The 18587-nt window shown below is 44.9% G+C and overlaps 1 protein-coding gene across 1 annotated transcript; it reads left to right on the plus strand.

The window, feature by feature from the left end:
* Positions 1 to 14400: 14400 nt before the first annotated feature.
* Positions 14401 to 16812, plus strand: LOC309795976 (beta-defensin 33-like; the record flags this gene model as incomplete). Its single annotated transcript, XM_082608801.1, has 2 exons — positions 14401 to 14458; positions 16682 to 16812. The coding sequence occupies 2 exons, from the start codon at positions 14401 to 14403 to the stop codon at positions 16810 to 16812; spliced, it is 189 nt and encodes a 62-aa protein (XP_082464927.1).
* Positions 16813 to 18587: the final 1775 nt, after the last annotated feature.

Here is an 18587-nt window from a genome sequence, read left to right on the forward strand (position 1 = left end):
AAAATGTGTATGGAAACTTGAAAGATCCTGAATAGCTAACGCAATCTTGAGCAAGAAGAACAAAGCTGAATATCACACTTCCTCCTTTCAAATTATATTACAAAACTACAGTAATGAAAACAATAAGGTATTGGCACAAAAAAAGACACAGAGATCAATGGAACAGAATCGAAACCCAGAAATAAACCTTTATATAGGTTTATTAAATAAAACACATATATGGGGCTTCCCTGGTGGCGCAGTGGTTGGGAGTCCGCCTGCCGATGCAGGGGACACGGGTTCGTGCCCCGGTCCGGGAAGATCCCACATGCCGCGGAGCAGCTGGGCCCGTGAGCCATGGCCGCTGGGCCTGCGCGTCCGGAGCCTGTGCTCCTCAACGGGAGAGGCCACAGCAGTGAGAGGCCCGCGTACCGCAAAAAAATAATAATAATAAAATAAAACACATATATGGTCAAATGATCTTTGACAAGACTACCAAGAATACACGAACAGGGAAAGAACAGTCTCTCTTTAATAAATGATGTTGGGAAAACTGGACAACCACGTATGAAAGAATGAAATTGGATCCTTCTCTTACATCATACACAAAAATCAACCCAAAATGAATTAAAGATTTAAACATAAAGCCTGAAACCACAAAACTCCTAAAAGAAAACTTAGGAGAAAAGCTCTTAGACATGGGTCTTGACAAGAATGATTTGGGGTTTGACACCAAAAATACAAGAAACAAAAGCTAAGGTAAATAGTGGGATACATCAAACTGAAAAGCTTCTGCACAGCAAAGGAAAGAATGAACAAACTGAAAAGACCATGCTCTTTTAAAGTTCCAGTGATCTCTGAGGCTGGAGAAGATGACAGGAGCACCACAGAAGGCTGGCATTTGACAGAGGTTATAGGAGAATGTCTTGGCAAAGTCCTCAGAACACCGTGGTGACTGTGTGGGGTAGTTAGGAATATCTGAAGAGAGGTTGATTCTGTTCCAAGTTACATCTCTGCCACTTAGTAGCTTGTGGCCTTGGACACATCTTTTCATTGGCTTTGCAGCCAATTTTAAGTGGCTTTTAATGGGCTTAGTAGCCTGTGGCCTTAGACATGTCTTTCTAGGCCTCAAGACAATCTTGTGTAAAATTGGGTCATACCTACCTGGAGGATGCGTTTAGGAGATTTAAATGAGATAACTTGAATAAAAGTGGCCATAAGCAGGGCTGGCTGCTGAGCAAGTCTCAGTGCAAAATGTAAATGTGGGATAAATTCAAAGAAAAACCTATTAAGAATGTCAATGGTGGTGGCCAAGCATTAAACCCAGCCCTGATCCCCTTCTGAGGACAGGTCCCTGTGTGACTGTCACAAGCCATGAAGCCGGCCCGGTCCACAGGAGATGGGAACCAGTGAAAACTGCTTCTGCTAATTAACATCAAGGGCTCTGTGCAGAGGACACTTGCGTTTGTGAAGCTGTAGCTGTGAAGGACTTGGCTGTTCAAAAGCGTATCTGTAGAAGTGGGACACCCCTCCTTTTCTTTTCTTTTTTTTTTTTCGATACGCGGGCCCCTCACCGCTGTGGCCTCTCCCATTGCGGAGCACAGGCTCCGGATGCGCAGGCCCAGCGGCCATGGCCCACGGGCCCAGCCGCTCCGCGGCAGGCGGGATCCTCCCGGACCGGGGCACGAACCCACGTCCCCTGCATTGGCAGGCAGACTCTCAACCACTGCGCCACCAGAGAAGCCCGGGACACCCCTTCTTGCTTGGAGAACTGAGCCACTTTGCCAGAGAGACACTGCATCAATTTCCTAGTCACAGGTGAAAAGGGTTGAGGACATAGCATTTATCTTCCCTTTAAAGAATGGGACCACACGTTACCTCTAAGCCCAGGCATGATGGTAACCATTTTCCACACAGCCTTGCTTTGCTTTGAGCCTGTGAAAACTAACAATCCCTTTAGATTTTACCTAAAATCAACCCTTCCCCCAATCCTATAACTACAGCTCTGGTTTCTGGTGAGACACCCCATATTTTCACTAGTGTGTGACCTCCTTGCTGAAGCCACAGGATCCTACCTTGATGGACAAAAATGCCCCTTGGCTTTATGTCCAGGATAAACATAGCTGCAAAGGAGTCATCCTTAGACCTTGCCAAGGAAAAGCAGCAGCTGCAGTCATCGAAATTCCTGACAAGGGCCGTGTCCCTGTGTCCCACGAGTGACTACACCAGAAACTTGGAGAGGAACTCCTCTGAAACTCCCTACGGCACCCTGTCCAGCCGTCTTTTTCACTCCCCTTCAGAGACTTCCTGCTGTGGAAAGCCATGCCCAGTTCTGCACATAAGACAACATCATCAGCTTCCTTTAAAAAGAACCAAAAACCTCTGCTGTGCTGCAAACCATAGACCTTTCAAACACAGCATTTTAAAAGAAGAAAGTAGACCACGATTCAGTGTTACTTCTTTTTCCAGTGTTGTATTATAGCACTTATCCAATTGACCCTGTAGTATAGATTTTGCTTGCAAAATCTATAGATACATATATTATTTATAGATAATTATGTATGAGTCGATGTCCTTCTCTCTCAAACATCATTTAGAGCTAAAGCAGAAGGACTCACGATTAATACAACCTATTTTCTCTCAGAAAAACCCGACCCCCGAGCGCCAGGCACTGGGCTGTGTCCACTTCCGGCGGCCTCCATTGGCTCTGCTGAGCCTGAGAGGCTCTGAGCCACAGCGGGAGACCTCAAACAGGCCTGAAGCTTCAGGAGCTCCTTCAGGACTGGGTCCCCCCGGGGGCATAAAGGACTTGCAGTTCCACTCTGAGCTTCACCACAAGATCCAAGTGGCAAGTCTGATCATGAGCTTTGGCATTTCTGAAAAGCAGACAGGCCACAGGCTCTCAAATACTAAAGTCACTTAGCGACAGATGTCGCCCTGAGTAACCCAGTCAAGGGATCTCCACGGCTGTCCCTGCTCCGTGATATTAGACCGAGGAGATGCGTCCAGTGATAGCATCAGCCTTCCAGTCTTCCTCTGTTGAAAGGAAATGGAGCGCGCATCTGCGCCACCACCTGTCCCACTGAGATGATGACACATCTTGGGAGACTTTCACATGAATGTTGCCATCCCATAAGAGCCTACGTGGGGGTCTCTCTTCCCTCAGTGTCCCAAAGCTCTCCTTGGGCCTGGAAAAATGTGACTATCTCTAGGGAGGCTGGGTTTCAGCAAGCCCTGTTTCACACCCAGGGACTGAAATTGCCTTGGGAGGGACTAGTTCCTGGTTTGGCCTGAAACAATCCCAGACTCTCAGGAAAAAACAAAGTGGGCAGACTCAAAGATTCGAGGGGCAGCAAATGAGCAGCAAGAAGTCTGTTCCCCAGGGGAGACGGGCCCCGCCCCTCATCCCACCCCCCACCCTTCAGCTGAACTCAGTGCAGGAAGAAGTTTCTGGTCCCAAGGGCAGCAGGAAAGGTTTTCCTGGGGTTTCATGTGGCCTGATTAGCGTAAGGGTGACTGACTCTGCTTTGTGTTCTAAAGGCCCTTCCCATGAGACACAGGGAAGAGGCTCTGTAATTACCAAGTCTGTAGCAATACTGAATTCTCCGGGTAATCTGGAACCTTTAAAAAGGGCAAAGCCCAGCCTCCTCTCCCGTTTCAGCTGCTGTAAAGCTCCCCAGACGCCAGCATGAGGCTCCATTACCTCCTTGCGATCCTCTTCGTGTTCCTGTTGCCTATGTCAGGTAAGCTGGGCCCCGGAAGCCGGAGGGATGAGCGGATGGAAAGGATAGGAGAGTCACTCTCTCCTGTCTCTCCCTCTCTCTGTCCCTCTTCCCTGTCTGCACACGATCAGACTAAATAGACTGTACGGATTGCTCATGAGAACCCAGCGCCGTGTCCTTTGGTGTGGAAGGAGTCTGAGAACCTTCCTGCACAATTCCCAGCCGTTTCTAAACCATTATGTAGGAGTCACCAGCTCCTAAGTCCATCTCCTCACTGTTTTTCATGTGGAGGAAACAGAGGAAGCCTCTGGTAGGCAACTCTTCTTTTTCAATAAAGATAAGAAATTTGATTTCGTCCAAGGACAGAAGTGCAGAATGTTGCTTTATAAATCTTTATAATTGGGACTTCCCTGGCGGTCCAGTGGTAAAGACTTCGCCTTCCAAGGCTGGGGGTACAGGTTCAATCCCTGGTCAGGGAGCTAAGATTCCACATGCCTCGGGGGCAAAAAGCCAAAATATAAAACGGGAGCAACATTATAACAAATTCAATAAAGACTTTGAAAATGGTCCACATCAAAAAAAGAAAAAAAAAAGAAAAAAGATTTCCATTAACAAAATAATAATGAATTAATAAATAAATCTTTATATTTAAAGGGTAGAGTCTCTGGGTAATCAGAGAATCCCAGAGGATAGTAAGGCTCAGCCTGGACTTGGGGAACTGCCGTTTGGAGCATTCCGTGCTTTGCCTTCTCAGCGGGAAGGTCCTCCAGGACATGTCCCTGAAAGCACTACCCTTGGTTCACAGTTTCGAGGCAGTGCATCCAAAGCAGTTTTCAACACTGGATGCCTAGTTTTCATTTCACCCTTGGTATCTATGGAAGTAGGATAAAAGGATGGAGGAAGAAAGGAAGGAGAGAGGGAGGGAGAGAGAAAATGGGGAGGCTGAGACCTGAGACAACTGATTAGATGTTGGAAAGGAATTATGTTGAAAAGCCCTTGTTTTATCAGTTTTGTTTTATGGTGATAATCCAACACTTGGAACAGTAGCAGGGAGGGAGGGAGGAAAATGAGTGAGGAGAACAGGAGCGTAAGAAAGATACGAAGGTCAGAAGGAAGCCACAAAGGGAGGGGTAAAGGAAGGATGACACAGAGCAGGTCTGAGAGAATTCTGAGATAGTAGAGACAGTATTACAAAAGTGTTTTTTTTCTTAACCATTGTTATTTTCAACTGTAAGTTACTTCGATATTGAGTTCTCTTTAAACAACTCTTTCACTTTCGGCTGCATCTTTTGCGCCTATCTCAGCTTGACTACTTGATCATCTAAATGAGTTGGAAGACAAAATGATAAAAATGGACACCTGCTGGCTGTTTCTGACTCTGAAACCACTGGCATGGTGTGAAAGCTGGCGTAGCATAGCTTCGAGGTGGTCCTTGCTCTCGTGATGGAGCTGACCCCGCACGGAGCCCTTCTCACATCCTAGGCCCTCAGTCACACGTCAGAGCCTTCCACAGTCTGGTTCTGGAAAAGTGAGGAGCCACTGGAGCCTCGGCAGTGCCAGTCACTGTCTGCAAGCTGGATCCACATCATCCTAGACCTATGTCTTGTTGTCATGATGGCATAGCCACAGCCTCGGGAAACAAAGCCCCTGGGCACTCACTCAAAGGGGACACAGGTGGCCTTTCCGACACAGGTGCTTTTATTTCTGACACTCCTTTGCCTCCTTCATTTTCTTTTTAGGTGGTACTCTAATAACAAAGCCTCGCTGCTGCCATAGGGATGGAGGTGTCTGTGTACCGCTCCGGTGCCCTTCAAATACGATACAGATGGGCACCTGTTTCTTCTACTGGGTAAAATGCTGCAGGAAGATATATTAAGAAGGTGAAGAAACGGCTGTGACAGAAGTGGTCAGAAACTGTGCCCTTTTAAAAATCACATAAAATTTAAACCAGATTAAACTTCTATGTTCAAAGGCAAAGACACTAGCCCTCTGGCCAGTGCGGTTGTTGTGTGGTGTGTGATTTCAAGCGACCTCCGAAACCCTTGAGGACGCTCTCCTGAGCTCCCCGTAGTAACCATCTGGGACACCACAGTGGGATGCCCGTGTTCCTTGGGGCCACCTGACCCTCCCCAGCCCCCCTTTGTGCTGTCCAATGACGTGTGCTTTGTCCTTCCTGCTTCCCGCCCCAGGGTGCCCCTACCTAACCCACATCACCCCTCAAGCACACACCCCGTCGGTCCAGTCCCATCGGATCACCACCTGCCTCGGGAAACCACAACCGACCTGCCCAGGGGGAACCCCTCTCTCCTCCGTTCTCCCCAAGTCCCCACTTCCTTTTGGTTTACGCTTCTTACTCATATGCCTTGTGCACATGTGGATAAACTTCTAATTCTCTACTGGGCTATGAGATCTCTACGGGCGTGGACTTTGTCCTGTTCACATATGTGCTGGTCACTGAGGGGAGACATTGCTTCATAAACTATTATCAATTGAATGACAAAGCTGACTTGGACAAAGCGTGTCTCTCCATGTGGACATGATATAATGCAAGTAAATGCTGTGGAAAAACAAGTCCTTACGGAAAGCACAATTCAATGAAGGCAATAGAGCGCGGAACACAGGAAGAAGGGACTGAACACCAAGAGAAAGAGACCGCAGACAGCAAGGGGAAGGATGAGGATGCTGACCTCACCCTGCTCTCAATTCCTTCAGAGGGTTTGGTAGTTGAGTCAAGACCCCTGCTGATTTATCCTGTATGTGTGAGCAGCTCTCTGGCTCTTTACACTAACTTTTCACTCAATGCAAGTTGAGGTCACCAATGTGATGGTGTTAGGAGACGGTGCCTTTGGGAGGTCATTAGGTCATGAGGGTGGAGCCCTCATGGATGGAATGAGTATCCTTATGAAAAAGACTCCAGAGAGATCTCTTGCCCCTTCTGCCATGCGAGGACACAGGGAGAAGACAGCCGTCCACCAGACACCTGCTCTGTCTTGATAGTGGACTTCTCAGCCTCCAAAACTGTGAGAAGTAAATGTCTGCTGTTTATAAGCCACCCAGCCTGTGAAGTTTCTGTTTTAGTAGTCCAAATGGACAGACACATGACAAATGAGAATTAAAGTTACAGATGGAATTAAGTTACCTAATCAGTTGGTCTTAAAATAGGGAGATTATGTTGGATTACCTGGATGTGCTCATTGTTATTTCATTACAAGGAAGCTTAGATGTGGAAGAGGGAGGTAGGTCAGTGTCAGAGAGATGCAACATGAGACACACTAAACCAGCCATTGTTGGCTTTGCCACTGGAGGAGGGGCCACAAGCCAAGGAATGTGGGCAGCTTTAAAGCTTGAAGAGGAAGGGAAAGATTCTCCCTTAGAGCCTCCAGAAGGAACACGGTCCTGGTGACACCTTGATTTTAACCCAGTGAGACCCATTTGGGACTGTTGATCCTCAGAACTGCGAGATAATAAATATGTGTTGCTTTAAGCCATTTAACTTGTGGCAATTTGTTACAGTAGCTACAGGAAACTAATATACCAGTAGGTTAAAGTCATCCATTGAGCATAAAATTAGCAGCTCAAAAGATCCAAACCTGTGTTTGTTTCATGGAGGAAAAAAACGATAAAAACTGTCAACGTTTTACTCAACTTTATATTTCTTTTTGTTTTTTTGTGGTACGCGGGCCTCTCACTGTTGTGGCCTCTCCCATTGCGGAGCACAGGCTCCGGACGCACAGGCCCAGCGGCCATGGCTCACGGGCCCAGCCGCTCCGCGGCATGTGGGATCTTCCGGGACCGGGGCACGAACCCGTGTCCCCTGCATCGGCAGGCGGACTCTCAACCACTGCGCCACCAGGGAAGCCCTATATTTCTTTTTTCACAGAAATGCCCATAGTTCATACGCCAACTTCACCTCCCACAGTAAGTGCCCTGGATTCAATGTTACAAGAAGGACCCACTTATTTCAGATTTGTAGTTTGGGTTTATTGTGAACAAGTTCAGCTTTGGATGGGGGTGTGGGGGGCAGGGACATGCTCTTTGCGTTCTGTGATTTCACACATCTTCCAGGAAGATCCTTACCCCCAAAAGATAGTTCCACAATAGAACTGACAAGGAATAAACCTAGGCTATTGACGGGTGATTCCTACGATTCAAGGTTAAATTCTTTATTAATCCATCACATATCCCCCAAAGAGCTATCCTAACAAAAACAGTACACACTGCTTCCCCACAAAACACTGAGTTGTCTTCAATGCCTTCAAATGTCACCTGAGTTCTGGACTTGAATGATCATCATGTATGAATAACCTGAGGTCACAAAGATGCATTCCTAGAATCTTCATTGGCATAAAAATGACCCCAAGGAGGTGACAATCCATTCAGGTACTTTGACCCAACGTTCTCTTTCTCAGAAGATGAGAAATGAGATGCCATCCAAGCTCATCATCTCTATAGAATTTAGTCAATGATGAATTTAAGATGCTGTTCACAGGAACCTTAATACTGCATAAGAATTCAATTGTCATGCAGTCATTTACCTGTTGAAGGAAACCCACATTCCTTCCCTTCTCTCAGCACCAAAAATTAACCTAGTCTGTCCTGTCCAACACCAAGAGCATCTAGGGAGATTCTTGGACTAACTGAGTCCTGATTCACATCCAGGCTCAAATATGCCTCAGGCATACTGGACTGAAAATCATTTTATTTATTTATTTATTAAAAAAATTTTTTTTTTTTTTTTTTTGCAGTACGTGGGCCTCTCACTGTTGTGGCCTCTCCCGTTGCGGAGCACAGGTTCTGGATGGGCAGGCTCAGCGGCCATGGCTCACGGGCCCAGCCGCTCCGCGGCATGTGGGATCTTCCCGGACCGGGGCACGAACCCGCATCCCCTGCATCGGCAGGCGGACTCTCAACCCCTGCGCCACCAGGGAAGCCCTGAAAATCATTTTGCCCTCCTTCTGTCTCCCATATGTTTTCGGGAGGACAGGAAATTGGGGGCGTACGAGTATCACAATGGGAACAGATTAAACACAGGCCACATGTCCTGGGATGGCCACCAAACAGAGACAGATTCAACCTAGCTCCACCTCACCCATACCCAGTGTCAGAAGGAATCCAGTTGTGGATTCGCTTTCTGCATCCCAAATGGAAGCAGAATGGCATTGGCTCATGAGCTTCTTTACACCTGGTTCAGTGGATCTGTTACATGTTCTAAGAGCGTGCCATTAGAGCCAGAAGGAAAGATGCAAAGGTCACGTCTGCCAGTAACCGGGTTCCCTTAATCTTAATAAAAGCTGAAAAAAGAATTCACCTTGCTCTTCATCCTTGGCTAGTCACTGGTATTTAGCTGTCTCAAACCCACAGGTTGATGCATAGGAGAAATAGGAAGGCCCTCTCTGTCTCCTGGGAGAGGCCACAGTACACAAAGGAGCTGGTGGGGAGGTGTGTCCACAATTGCCTCTCATTGTCATCCTTATTCCAGTGAGGTCAGACCCAACCCTGGACTCTCTCCAAGGCAGCAGATCTGGTCTTGGACGGCTTTGGAGAAGACAGTTAATCTCTTTGGGTTTCATCTTCTAAAATGAGTCATTATCAGGCACCCATGTCTCAACTCGTCTTCTGCATGTGGCACACGGTGTTTCCCAAACACGCTTTTCCAGAACCATGTGCTTCTCCCATCAGGAGGTAGGTCCCTGTCCCCCCTCCCCTGGAACCCGAGGGGGCCTTGGTGACTTCCTCCACTAAAAGGATGGTCACAGTGATGCTAAGAGCCTCTGATGTCATGAAGGGGGTAAGCTATCACTTGGCTTTTTTCCTTCCCAGCACATGTGCCATGGGAGCCCTGAGGCACTGTGTAAGAAGCCCGCCTTGCATTGAAGTCACTGCTTGAGAGACCACGAGGAGAGATCACCTGGAGAAACAAAGATGCCCAAGATGATGTTCCAGTCCCCAGCTAGGTGCCGTCCCAGCCCAGGTGCTGGGTGTGTGCATGAGCCTTGAGACAATTCCACCCCATCCAACTGCCAACCCATGAGCATCTGACAGCTCCAGACACCTAGCTGAGTCCAGTTTATCCCCAGAGCGGTGAGAGATAATAATAAAGTAACAATTTTTAAAAGAACTAGGTTGGGGCTTCCCTGGTGGCGCAGTGTTTGAGAGTCCGCCTGCCGATGCAGGGGACGTGGGTTTGTGCCCCGGTCCGGGAAGATCCCACATGCCGCAGAGCGGCTGGGCCCGTGAGCCATGGCCGCTGAGCCTGCGCGTCTGGAGGCTGTGCTCCGCGACGGGAGAGGCCACAACAGTGAGAGGCCCGCGTACCGCAAAAAAAAAAAAAAAGAACTAGGTTGGCGGGTGATTGGTTTTGCAGCAATAGATGGCAGGAACACGCCCTTCCCCTCTTTACACCTGCCTCCCAGCCACACAATCACAGATGGGGACATTCACTCTTGGCGAGATGGCTCCATGCAGCCTCAGAATCTTTCTCAACACAGCACTCCCAAAACATTCAGTCATCATGGCCAAACTAGACTAGACTTCCTGAACTGGAAGGGCTGTCATGTATCTTCCAGTTCTGACATGCTGGTAAATTGGTATCTCCCAAGCAGAGAGGAATTCACAAACCATGGGGAAAAGGAAACCAATAGTCTTAACAATGACAAATAGAAACACATTCATTTCAGATACTAAGTGTCTACAATGGGCCAGGCACTCAGATAGGCAGCAAGAATGGAAAAGAGATGGCTGTGGACCAGGAAAGGTCTAACCTTGAGCTGAGTATTATATTGCTCTGGTGCCTAAGCCTGTGCTGTCTTATATACAGTAGGCACTAGCCATGGGTGGTTATTTAACTTCTCATTTTAATTAATTAAAAGTAAATAGAATTTAAAATTCAGATCCTCAGTCACACCCGCCACATTGTGAGTGCTTGATAACCACGTGTGGCCAATGGCTGCCATATTGGTCATCACAGGTGTAGAACAGGTCCATGATCACAGAAAGTCCTGTAGGACAGCAGTGCCCACTGGTGTCAGCAGTTCTCTCCCAATGAGACAAAATAGTGAGGCATAGTTACACAAGGTAAAGAAAACGGAAACTAAGTGCTGTTTTAGTGCCTGCAGAGTTGCCTTCAATAGTTATGCTTCAGCAGCAGTTTAGAAATTATCTTCCTTTCGCCAGTTGGAGAGGAGCTTCCTAGAAGAAACGTTTTGATTCTCAGCGCTAAATCACTCTGACGTTTCCTCATGGCTTTTTGTTGTTGTTTTAGTTAAGATATTTATCTCTTAAACTCGTCAGCCTTATGTTACTACTTAAAAATTATATGCTGTGAGCATAAATGGTATAGCACCAAAGATCCCAAAGAGCCCAGATTTGTTCAGTGAGCCCAGACTTATTTTATTTTATTTTATTATTATTATTTTTTTGTGGTACGCGGGCCTCTTACTGTTGTGGCCTCTCCCATTGCAGAGCACAGGCTCCAGAAGCACAGGCTCAGCGGCCATGGTTCACGGGCCCAGCCGCTCCGTGGCATGTGGGATCCTCCCAGACTGGGGCACGAACCCGTGTCCCCTGCATCGGCAGGCAGACTCTCAACCCCTGTGCCACCAGGGAAGCCCGAGCCCAGACATTTAATGGGCAATAGCCAGTATTGTTGAATATTGTACACATTTTTATATTCATTTATTAACACAAAAGCCCAGGGTGTACCTGCCAACTTCCCCTCCCTCAGAGGGACCCTGGGCTCAGTGTCATGTGAAAGGCTCTCCTTTCAAGACTGCACTTTGGGATTTATTGGGTGGAGATCAAACCTCAGGCTGAGGGGCAGAGCCTGCCGCCTGCGCCCTGTGGTTTCACAGGTTCCACAAAGACTCCTGCCCCCAAATGTAGGAAGGAGTAAAATCATTCCATTGGAATTTTATTCCTATCACCCAAGTCTTCACTGTCTGTAGGGTTACATTAAGTTTTCTGATCTCTTCCTTAGCCACACACATAAAATTTATGTGATAGCTTGAAAGAGATCCTATAAATCATATTTTCAAACATTAATGTTCTTAAAACCCTTCGACAGTTTTCCTTTGCCCAGGAATTAAACCAAAACTTTATTTTATCTGTTTCCCAACATTCAAGCTTTTCCTTGACTTTCCAAGTCCTTATTCTACTTCTTCTAGTTTGAACGTTTCATTTTTGTTCCCAGTTCTGAGTTCTTGTTCATTTTCCTCCTTTTAATCCCATGGCTGTAGTTGTAACTCAGTCTCATGCCTCCTGTATCTGACATCCCTTTTATTCTTAACCTTTATTCTTTAGCTTATTTTATTATCATACAACCTTTATCTGGTTTTAAGTGTTATTTGGTTGTACTGTTTATTAGACTCTTATCATATTCTTTAGTGGAATTTCAATTTTTAATTTTTTCTTAACTTTTATCCTAAAATATCTGTCAATGATTTAGTGCCATAACATTTCTAAGTGTCTTATTATGACTCTGGCAAGGGAGGAACACTCTTCTGATTTCAGCAGCAAGAAGAGGGTGGCTTTTCCGTGTGAATCATGAACTAATGGACTCATGCTCTGGTCTAAGGCAAACCTTTCCACCTGGGTCCTGCATCTCGTTTCCCTTGCTTACTCGTGGGCGAGACCCAAACCAGCTCTACCCCTTGTCCCCTTCTACCGAATCTATGAAAACTAAAAGCAACCAAACCCCTCTTCCTTGACACTGTAGCATTCAGCAGCTTGATCTTGTTTGTGCCTAGGTTTTCAGCAAAAGCCTCTGGAAGGCGCGTCTGCAGACCCCCACTTCCTCTCATCCCTCTCAGGGGGTTTCATAACACTCCGCCACTCCACCAAGATGACTCCTGTCCCCAGGGGATCATAATACATCCTTTATGACCTCGCTCAGCCCTTCCTCTGCCCACTGTTGATCTGACCCCTAATGTGGCAACAGACAGGTGCTCTCAGGTGTCCCTGCCTGAATGGGCAGGCAGCAGACAGCCTGACGAGGGTGAAGAAGCCAATTACAAGGTAGATTTTCAGGAGAGAAACATCCGTGGTTAAAGAAGGGGTGGGAATACATGCATATTTAGGGAGTCAATAAAAAGGACAGCTTTCAGTATAAAAGTATAGGAGATGGAAATGTGGACACAAGCTTTTAGTCTATACTTTCTTTTCTATTATTATTATTATTATTATTATTATTATTATTATTATTATAAAAGTAGTACTGATGCTGGGGCCAAGGAAGTAAAACCCTCACAGCTAGTCTGTAGAATTAAGTATGACTTACTTAGGCAGATTACTACAAACACTTATTCTATTTTTAAGTCAACATCACTAAATTAAAATCGATCTCCACTTAGTGAAAGATTCAAATGCTGATCAAAAGATAACAAGCGAGGGCCTCCCTGGTGGCGCAGTGGTTGAGAGTCCGCCTGCCGATGCAGGGGATACGGGTTCGTGCCCCGGTCTGGGAGGATCCCATATGCCGCGGAGCGGCTGGGCCCGTGAGCCATGGCCGCTGGGCCTGCGCATCCGGAGCCTGTGCTCCGCAACGGGAGAGGCCACAACAGTGAGAGGCCCGCATATCGCAAAAAGAAAAAAAAAAAAAAAAAAAAAAAAGATAACAAGCGAAACCCTTTTATTGCTAAGTTGCTTCTGGACAGAGAGAAAATGTCAGAACATATTCAGTTCATTTAAGATGGAAGAGAGGGAGATGAGTGAAGACTAGACACTATGACATTTTATGATGTACTTTGACATATTATATTGGGAATGGGTGAGTGGGTGGGTGTCTGTGCTCAGAAACACTTTTGGATAAAGCACGTTAATGGGCTCTCACCAGACCCTCAAAATCCAAAGATTATGTCTGAGCCTTTCTTTCTTTTCTCCCTCCCTCCTTCCCTCCCTTATTTCCTCCTTCCATCCATTTATTCATTCACCCATAAATTGATTCTTCCACACTAGGACCTATTCATATAAACAAATATTTGACTACCTGCTCTATGCCAGGCACTGTTCACTGTGCTGAGAATGTGAGATAATAAAACAGGACTTGTTACTTTAGAAATTTACATATAGTGAAAAAGAGAGCTATAAACACTATAAAGCAAAACTGAGATGAAGAGATGGAGAGAAATTTCAATGGTTTACCTTGTGTACTTCTGTGCTTTTAACTCAAGAATACATAGATGTAATACCTCCAGCCTTTAAAGCCTCACCTGGTGGTGGTCTGTACAAGAGCTTGGCATGGTAAGCTTGCTTAGGATGGATCAATTCTCCCCTTAAAATGGTAGCAAAAAATTTTTGAGAGTAAAAATGGAGAGATCATTTCAACTTCCAAAATTCCTTTCCTTTTTAAATTCTAAAACGTGTGAGGGGGTGGTGTTTATTCTGAAAGGAGAAATGGACAGGAGGAGAGACATGCAGTAAAGGTGAATGACTGAATGATTTGCTAAAAGAGTCCAGTTTTTATTGATTTTTCTCAAAAAACCCCACCAAACTTCAGAGCCATAAGCAGAAGTGAGAATCAATGCAGAAACACTGAACATCCTCAAGTTACGCTCAGGCCCTAACCGAACATCTTTATTAGGAATATAAGCCTTTTCTCTCTAGCTGAATTTTTCACATTCTTTCCCAGATCACCTGCCCCCATTGATGTGTGCCATCAGACACTGCCAGTTCTACCTGGAATCCTGAAAATTCCTTTCCCATCATGAGGCTACTATACCTTCTCTTTCTCTTACTTGTATGTCTTATCCAGACAACACCAGGTAAGCTGTGGATCCAGCTGGTAGGATGATATACGGTGGATGACCTCGGAGCCTGGAGTAGGGAAGGTCAAGTTGATTCATCATCCAGTGACACGCTGGACTATGTAACAACTGAGCAATATCATACCTGAAAGAAGCATAGCATATACAACATGCTCCATTTTACAAATAAGGAAAGAGAAGCTTAAAGAAATGACAAACAGTCTCCCGTGATTGCCCTTAATTAGTTGGTAGTAAGCCTATAAGTAGTAATGGTGATAGACAACAGTCTCAGGGGACTTCACAGCTTACAAGTCATTTCCATGTGAATAACAGCAATACTAACATAATAGCAAATAACATTGACCGCTTCCTCTTTATCAACACGAAACTTCTAATGTCTTGTCCCAATGCATTCCTCATAACAATATTTACTTCTTACAGATGAGATTAAGAAATGAAGTAGCTTGTTCAAAGTCGTGCAGGTTGTGTGTAAGAAAGACTTTAACTCAAGCCCAAGTGGGTTGGATTCCAAAGCCCATGTTTTTATTAAATATTCAACAATCCCAGAAAACAGATTTACTGACTGGATTATGTACAAACAACAACTGTGTTCAGCTTGAGCATGATCCATGCAGCACTTGGGTCATACTTATACTGGAAGTTTAATTGTTGTTTATCTGAAATTCAAATTAAACTGAGTGTCCTGCATTTCACCTGGCAACCCTACGCGTACGTCAGCACGTGCCAGGCTATGCTGTGGTGACAGCGGCCTCCAAACCTGAGCCACTTAAAAGAGCAGGAGTTGAATTCCTGCTCAAATGATACCAACCCATGACGGCCATGGGCTGTTCTACTCACCGTAGCTGCTCCGACCGTCCTGACGGAGCAGCTACCATCATGAAGGCTGCTGGTCTCTGTGTCAAAAGAGCGAGCTCTGAGGACTCTCATGATGGCAATTAAGGGCTCCAGCCCTGTAGGGAAACGTCAGTTCTGCTCAAAATTCATTAACCAAGCAAGTCCTAGGCCCCCTTAATCACATAAAAGGTAAATCCCACTTTGTGCCAAGAAAATAGAGACTCAGACCTATTTGGTGAATAGCGTAATGAAGTTAAACAACAGACAGACTGATATAGATGTGGCTGTGGGTGTGCATATGGATATACATATAGATATAGATGAAGATGGAGATGTCGGTATTGACATACATGATATATTCATATTGATATAATATGAATAATAAGGTTAAATATATGGATATAACATATTCATATACATTCATATTTACAATATGAATATAAATCTATATGAATTACGTTTATAATAGCATTTATATCATTATTTTTACCTTGCCTTCTTATGAAAAATTAGGAGAATCCGCAGCTCCTAAAAGAAATCTCTCGTTATTTGTGGTGAAGCAGGACTCAGAAGCCAGGTCTCCCAGTTCCTGCTTGAGTATGCTTTTCCCATCACAACCTAGTTCCCCTAAAAGCTATAAACTCGGGTGCACACTCTTCTTATTCACTGTTTCCTCACGACTCTTTGTCGCTTGCTCTCTTGACTTCAGACATTATTTAGGTTCTCTCTCCCCTCGCATTGCTCTCTGCTCACTACGTGCCACGGCTGCGACACTGACAATATCTATGCAGCCCTCGTTGCAGCGACAAAGGAGGTACAGAATTTAGGAGTGAGAATTCTCACCACAACACTTATTGTCTAACTTGTGCTGTGTGCTTGTAAGATTTTGCCCTTTTGGGAAAGAGGAAGGCACTTGAGGAAACTTTTTATGAAGAACATGTGAAATGAAGTATGTCCCTAATTTGTGGCACAATTAAGTTACTTGCTTTCTCTGACCTAAAGTTTCTTCATCTAAAGAGGAAAGACACTATACCACAGAGGTCAATACGTTTTTTCTGTAAAGGGCAGGGCAGGTAATACATATCTTAGGCTCGGTGGGCTATGAGGTCTCTGTCATGAGGACTCATCTCTGTTGCAGAGTGAAAGCGACCACAGACACATTAAGACCTCAGAACGGTCTTATGGCCCCTTCTCAGTTTTTTCTACAATTAAAGAAAAAGTAAAAAACATTCTAAGCTTGTAAGTCACACCAAAACAAGGAGAAGGCCAGTTGTGTCCCTGTGGACTGTAGTTTGGAGTTCCTTGCTATAAAAGATGAATTTTGGTAGCTTTGGTTAAACATGTCTTTATTTCTTTTTTTTTTTTTCACCTCCACTTCCTTTTCAGGGAATGGAAAAAAGATGAAAAACCCTGAATGTGAAAAAATGGGTGGTGTCTGCAAATATCAAAACACCCATGGGTGCATCATCCTGCCTGCAGAATGCAGAAGTCAGAAGAAACACTGCTGCAGAGCCTAGTTTCAGCACCCAAGCATCCCCAGAGCAGCATGAGACACTCACCACCACTGATTTCTGCTTAATAAAAGCATCACCACTCACATGGACCCTGCGTGGGTGTTTCTGAGGGCATGGAAGGTCATGAATTGGATGGGAGAGATTTGAGTTCTAAGTCTGGTCACACCACTCATTAGCTGATTAACATTGGACAGGCCTTTCCTTTTCCAGGTCTCAGTCTCTGCACCTGCAACTACTGAAATGGATGTTCTCCAAGCCACCTATAACCTGTTAATATATGTCTATAACTGTATGGATTGGGGATAGGAGCTTTGAGAGAGAGAGAGAGAGAGAGAGAGAGAGAGAGAGAGAGAGAGAGAGAGAGAGAGAGTGTGTGTGTGTGTGTGTGTGTGTGTGTGTGTGTGTGTGTGTGTGTGTGTGTATCATAGTATGAAAAGTCACTGAGGCCTTGTTCTCACTTTGTTCTCATTTTCATACCCGTAATGACTCTTGGGTATCAAGCAATGGCTCCCAATTGATTATTGAAGAGCCAGGAAATAAGTTGATCTGAAGGGCCTGAAGGTGCAGAAAGATTTAAGCTGGCACTTAGGCATCAACCCGTAGAATTGGAACTCAGACAGCAGAGACCAACCCACTGTTTTTTTCAGAAAACCAAGATTTAGTGAGGTAACGGTTATTTTCTTCTCTCCAAAGGTGCCTTTCCAAATAGTGAGATTCCTTTAGAACCATTTTCTTAGAACACAAGGAATTGTTTTCAGAACAGATAAGACTTGAATTGTACAGCAGAAGCCTGCTGATTAGGCTGGGAAATTCAATCTTCAGCAATAATTTAGTATCTCCTGTTTTGAAACAGTCAGGATACAATTTCTTGGTCATCTTTTTTCTTATCAACCTTTTTTTTTTTTGAAACAAACTGCAAATCAAACTCACATACACTGCCGCTGGGGATGCAAAATGCTAAGGCTACTTTGGGAAATAGTTTGGCTGTCTCTTGTAAAGTTAAGCATATGCTTGCCATATGACTTGAGAGAATAAAAATGTATGTTCATGTCAAAAACCTGTATGCACATGTTTACAGAAGCTTAATTTATAATTGCCAAAAATGGTAAACACAGATGTCCTTCAACTAGTGAATTAATTTTGATACATCATACCATAGAATATTATGCAGCCATAAAGAAATGATTGACTCATTAATATCACAGAGGGGTCTTAAAGGCCTTCTGAGTTAAAGAAGCCAGATGTAAAGGCTACAGATTGTTTGATTCCTTTTACATGACACCCTTGAAGAGCAAATCTGTAGAGTTAGAAGCCAGACCAGTGGCTGTTCAGGGTTAGGGGGTCCCAGGAGGAGTGGTCTATGAAGAGTAACCTGTATAGAAGTATGGTAGTGCATACACAGCTCTCTGCATTTGCAAATACCTTAGAACTCTACACCACAAAATTTGAATTTGACTATATGTAAATCAAAAAAAAAAAAAGAATCAACTCGATGTGGACAGAAAGACAGAATGCAGACCGTGACAAACATAAACTTATAACCCTGGTCTAATCGTGAGAAAAATATCAAACACAAACTGAGGGGTATTCTACAAAGTATCTCAATGGTACTCCTCAAAACTGTCAAAGTCATCCAAAAAAATGTCTGAGAAATTGTCACAGCCCAGAAACTATGGAAAGATGGTAACTAAATGTGGTATCCTGGATGGGATCTTGGAACAGAAATAAAGATTCAAGTTACACATGATTATTGAAATAGGCAATTAGGGTCGGAGCTG

The sequence above is a fragment of the Mesoplodon mirus genome, assembly GCF_964341445.2.
Source record: "Mesoplodon mirus genome assembly, chromosome: 20".
NCBI lineage: Eukaryota > Metazoa > Chordata > Mammalia > Artiodactyla > Ziphiidae > Mesoplodon > Mesoplodon mirus.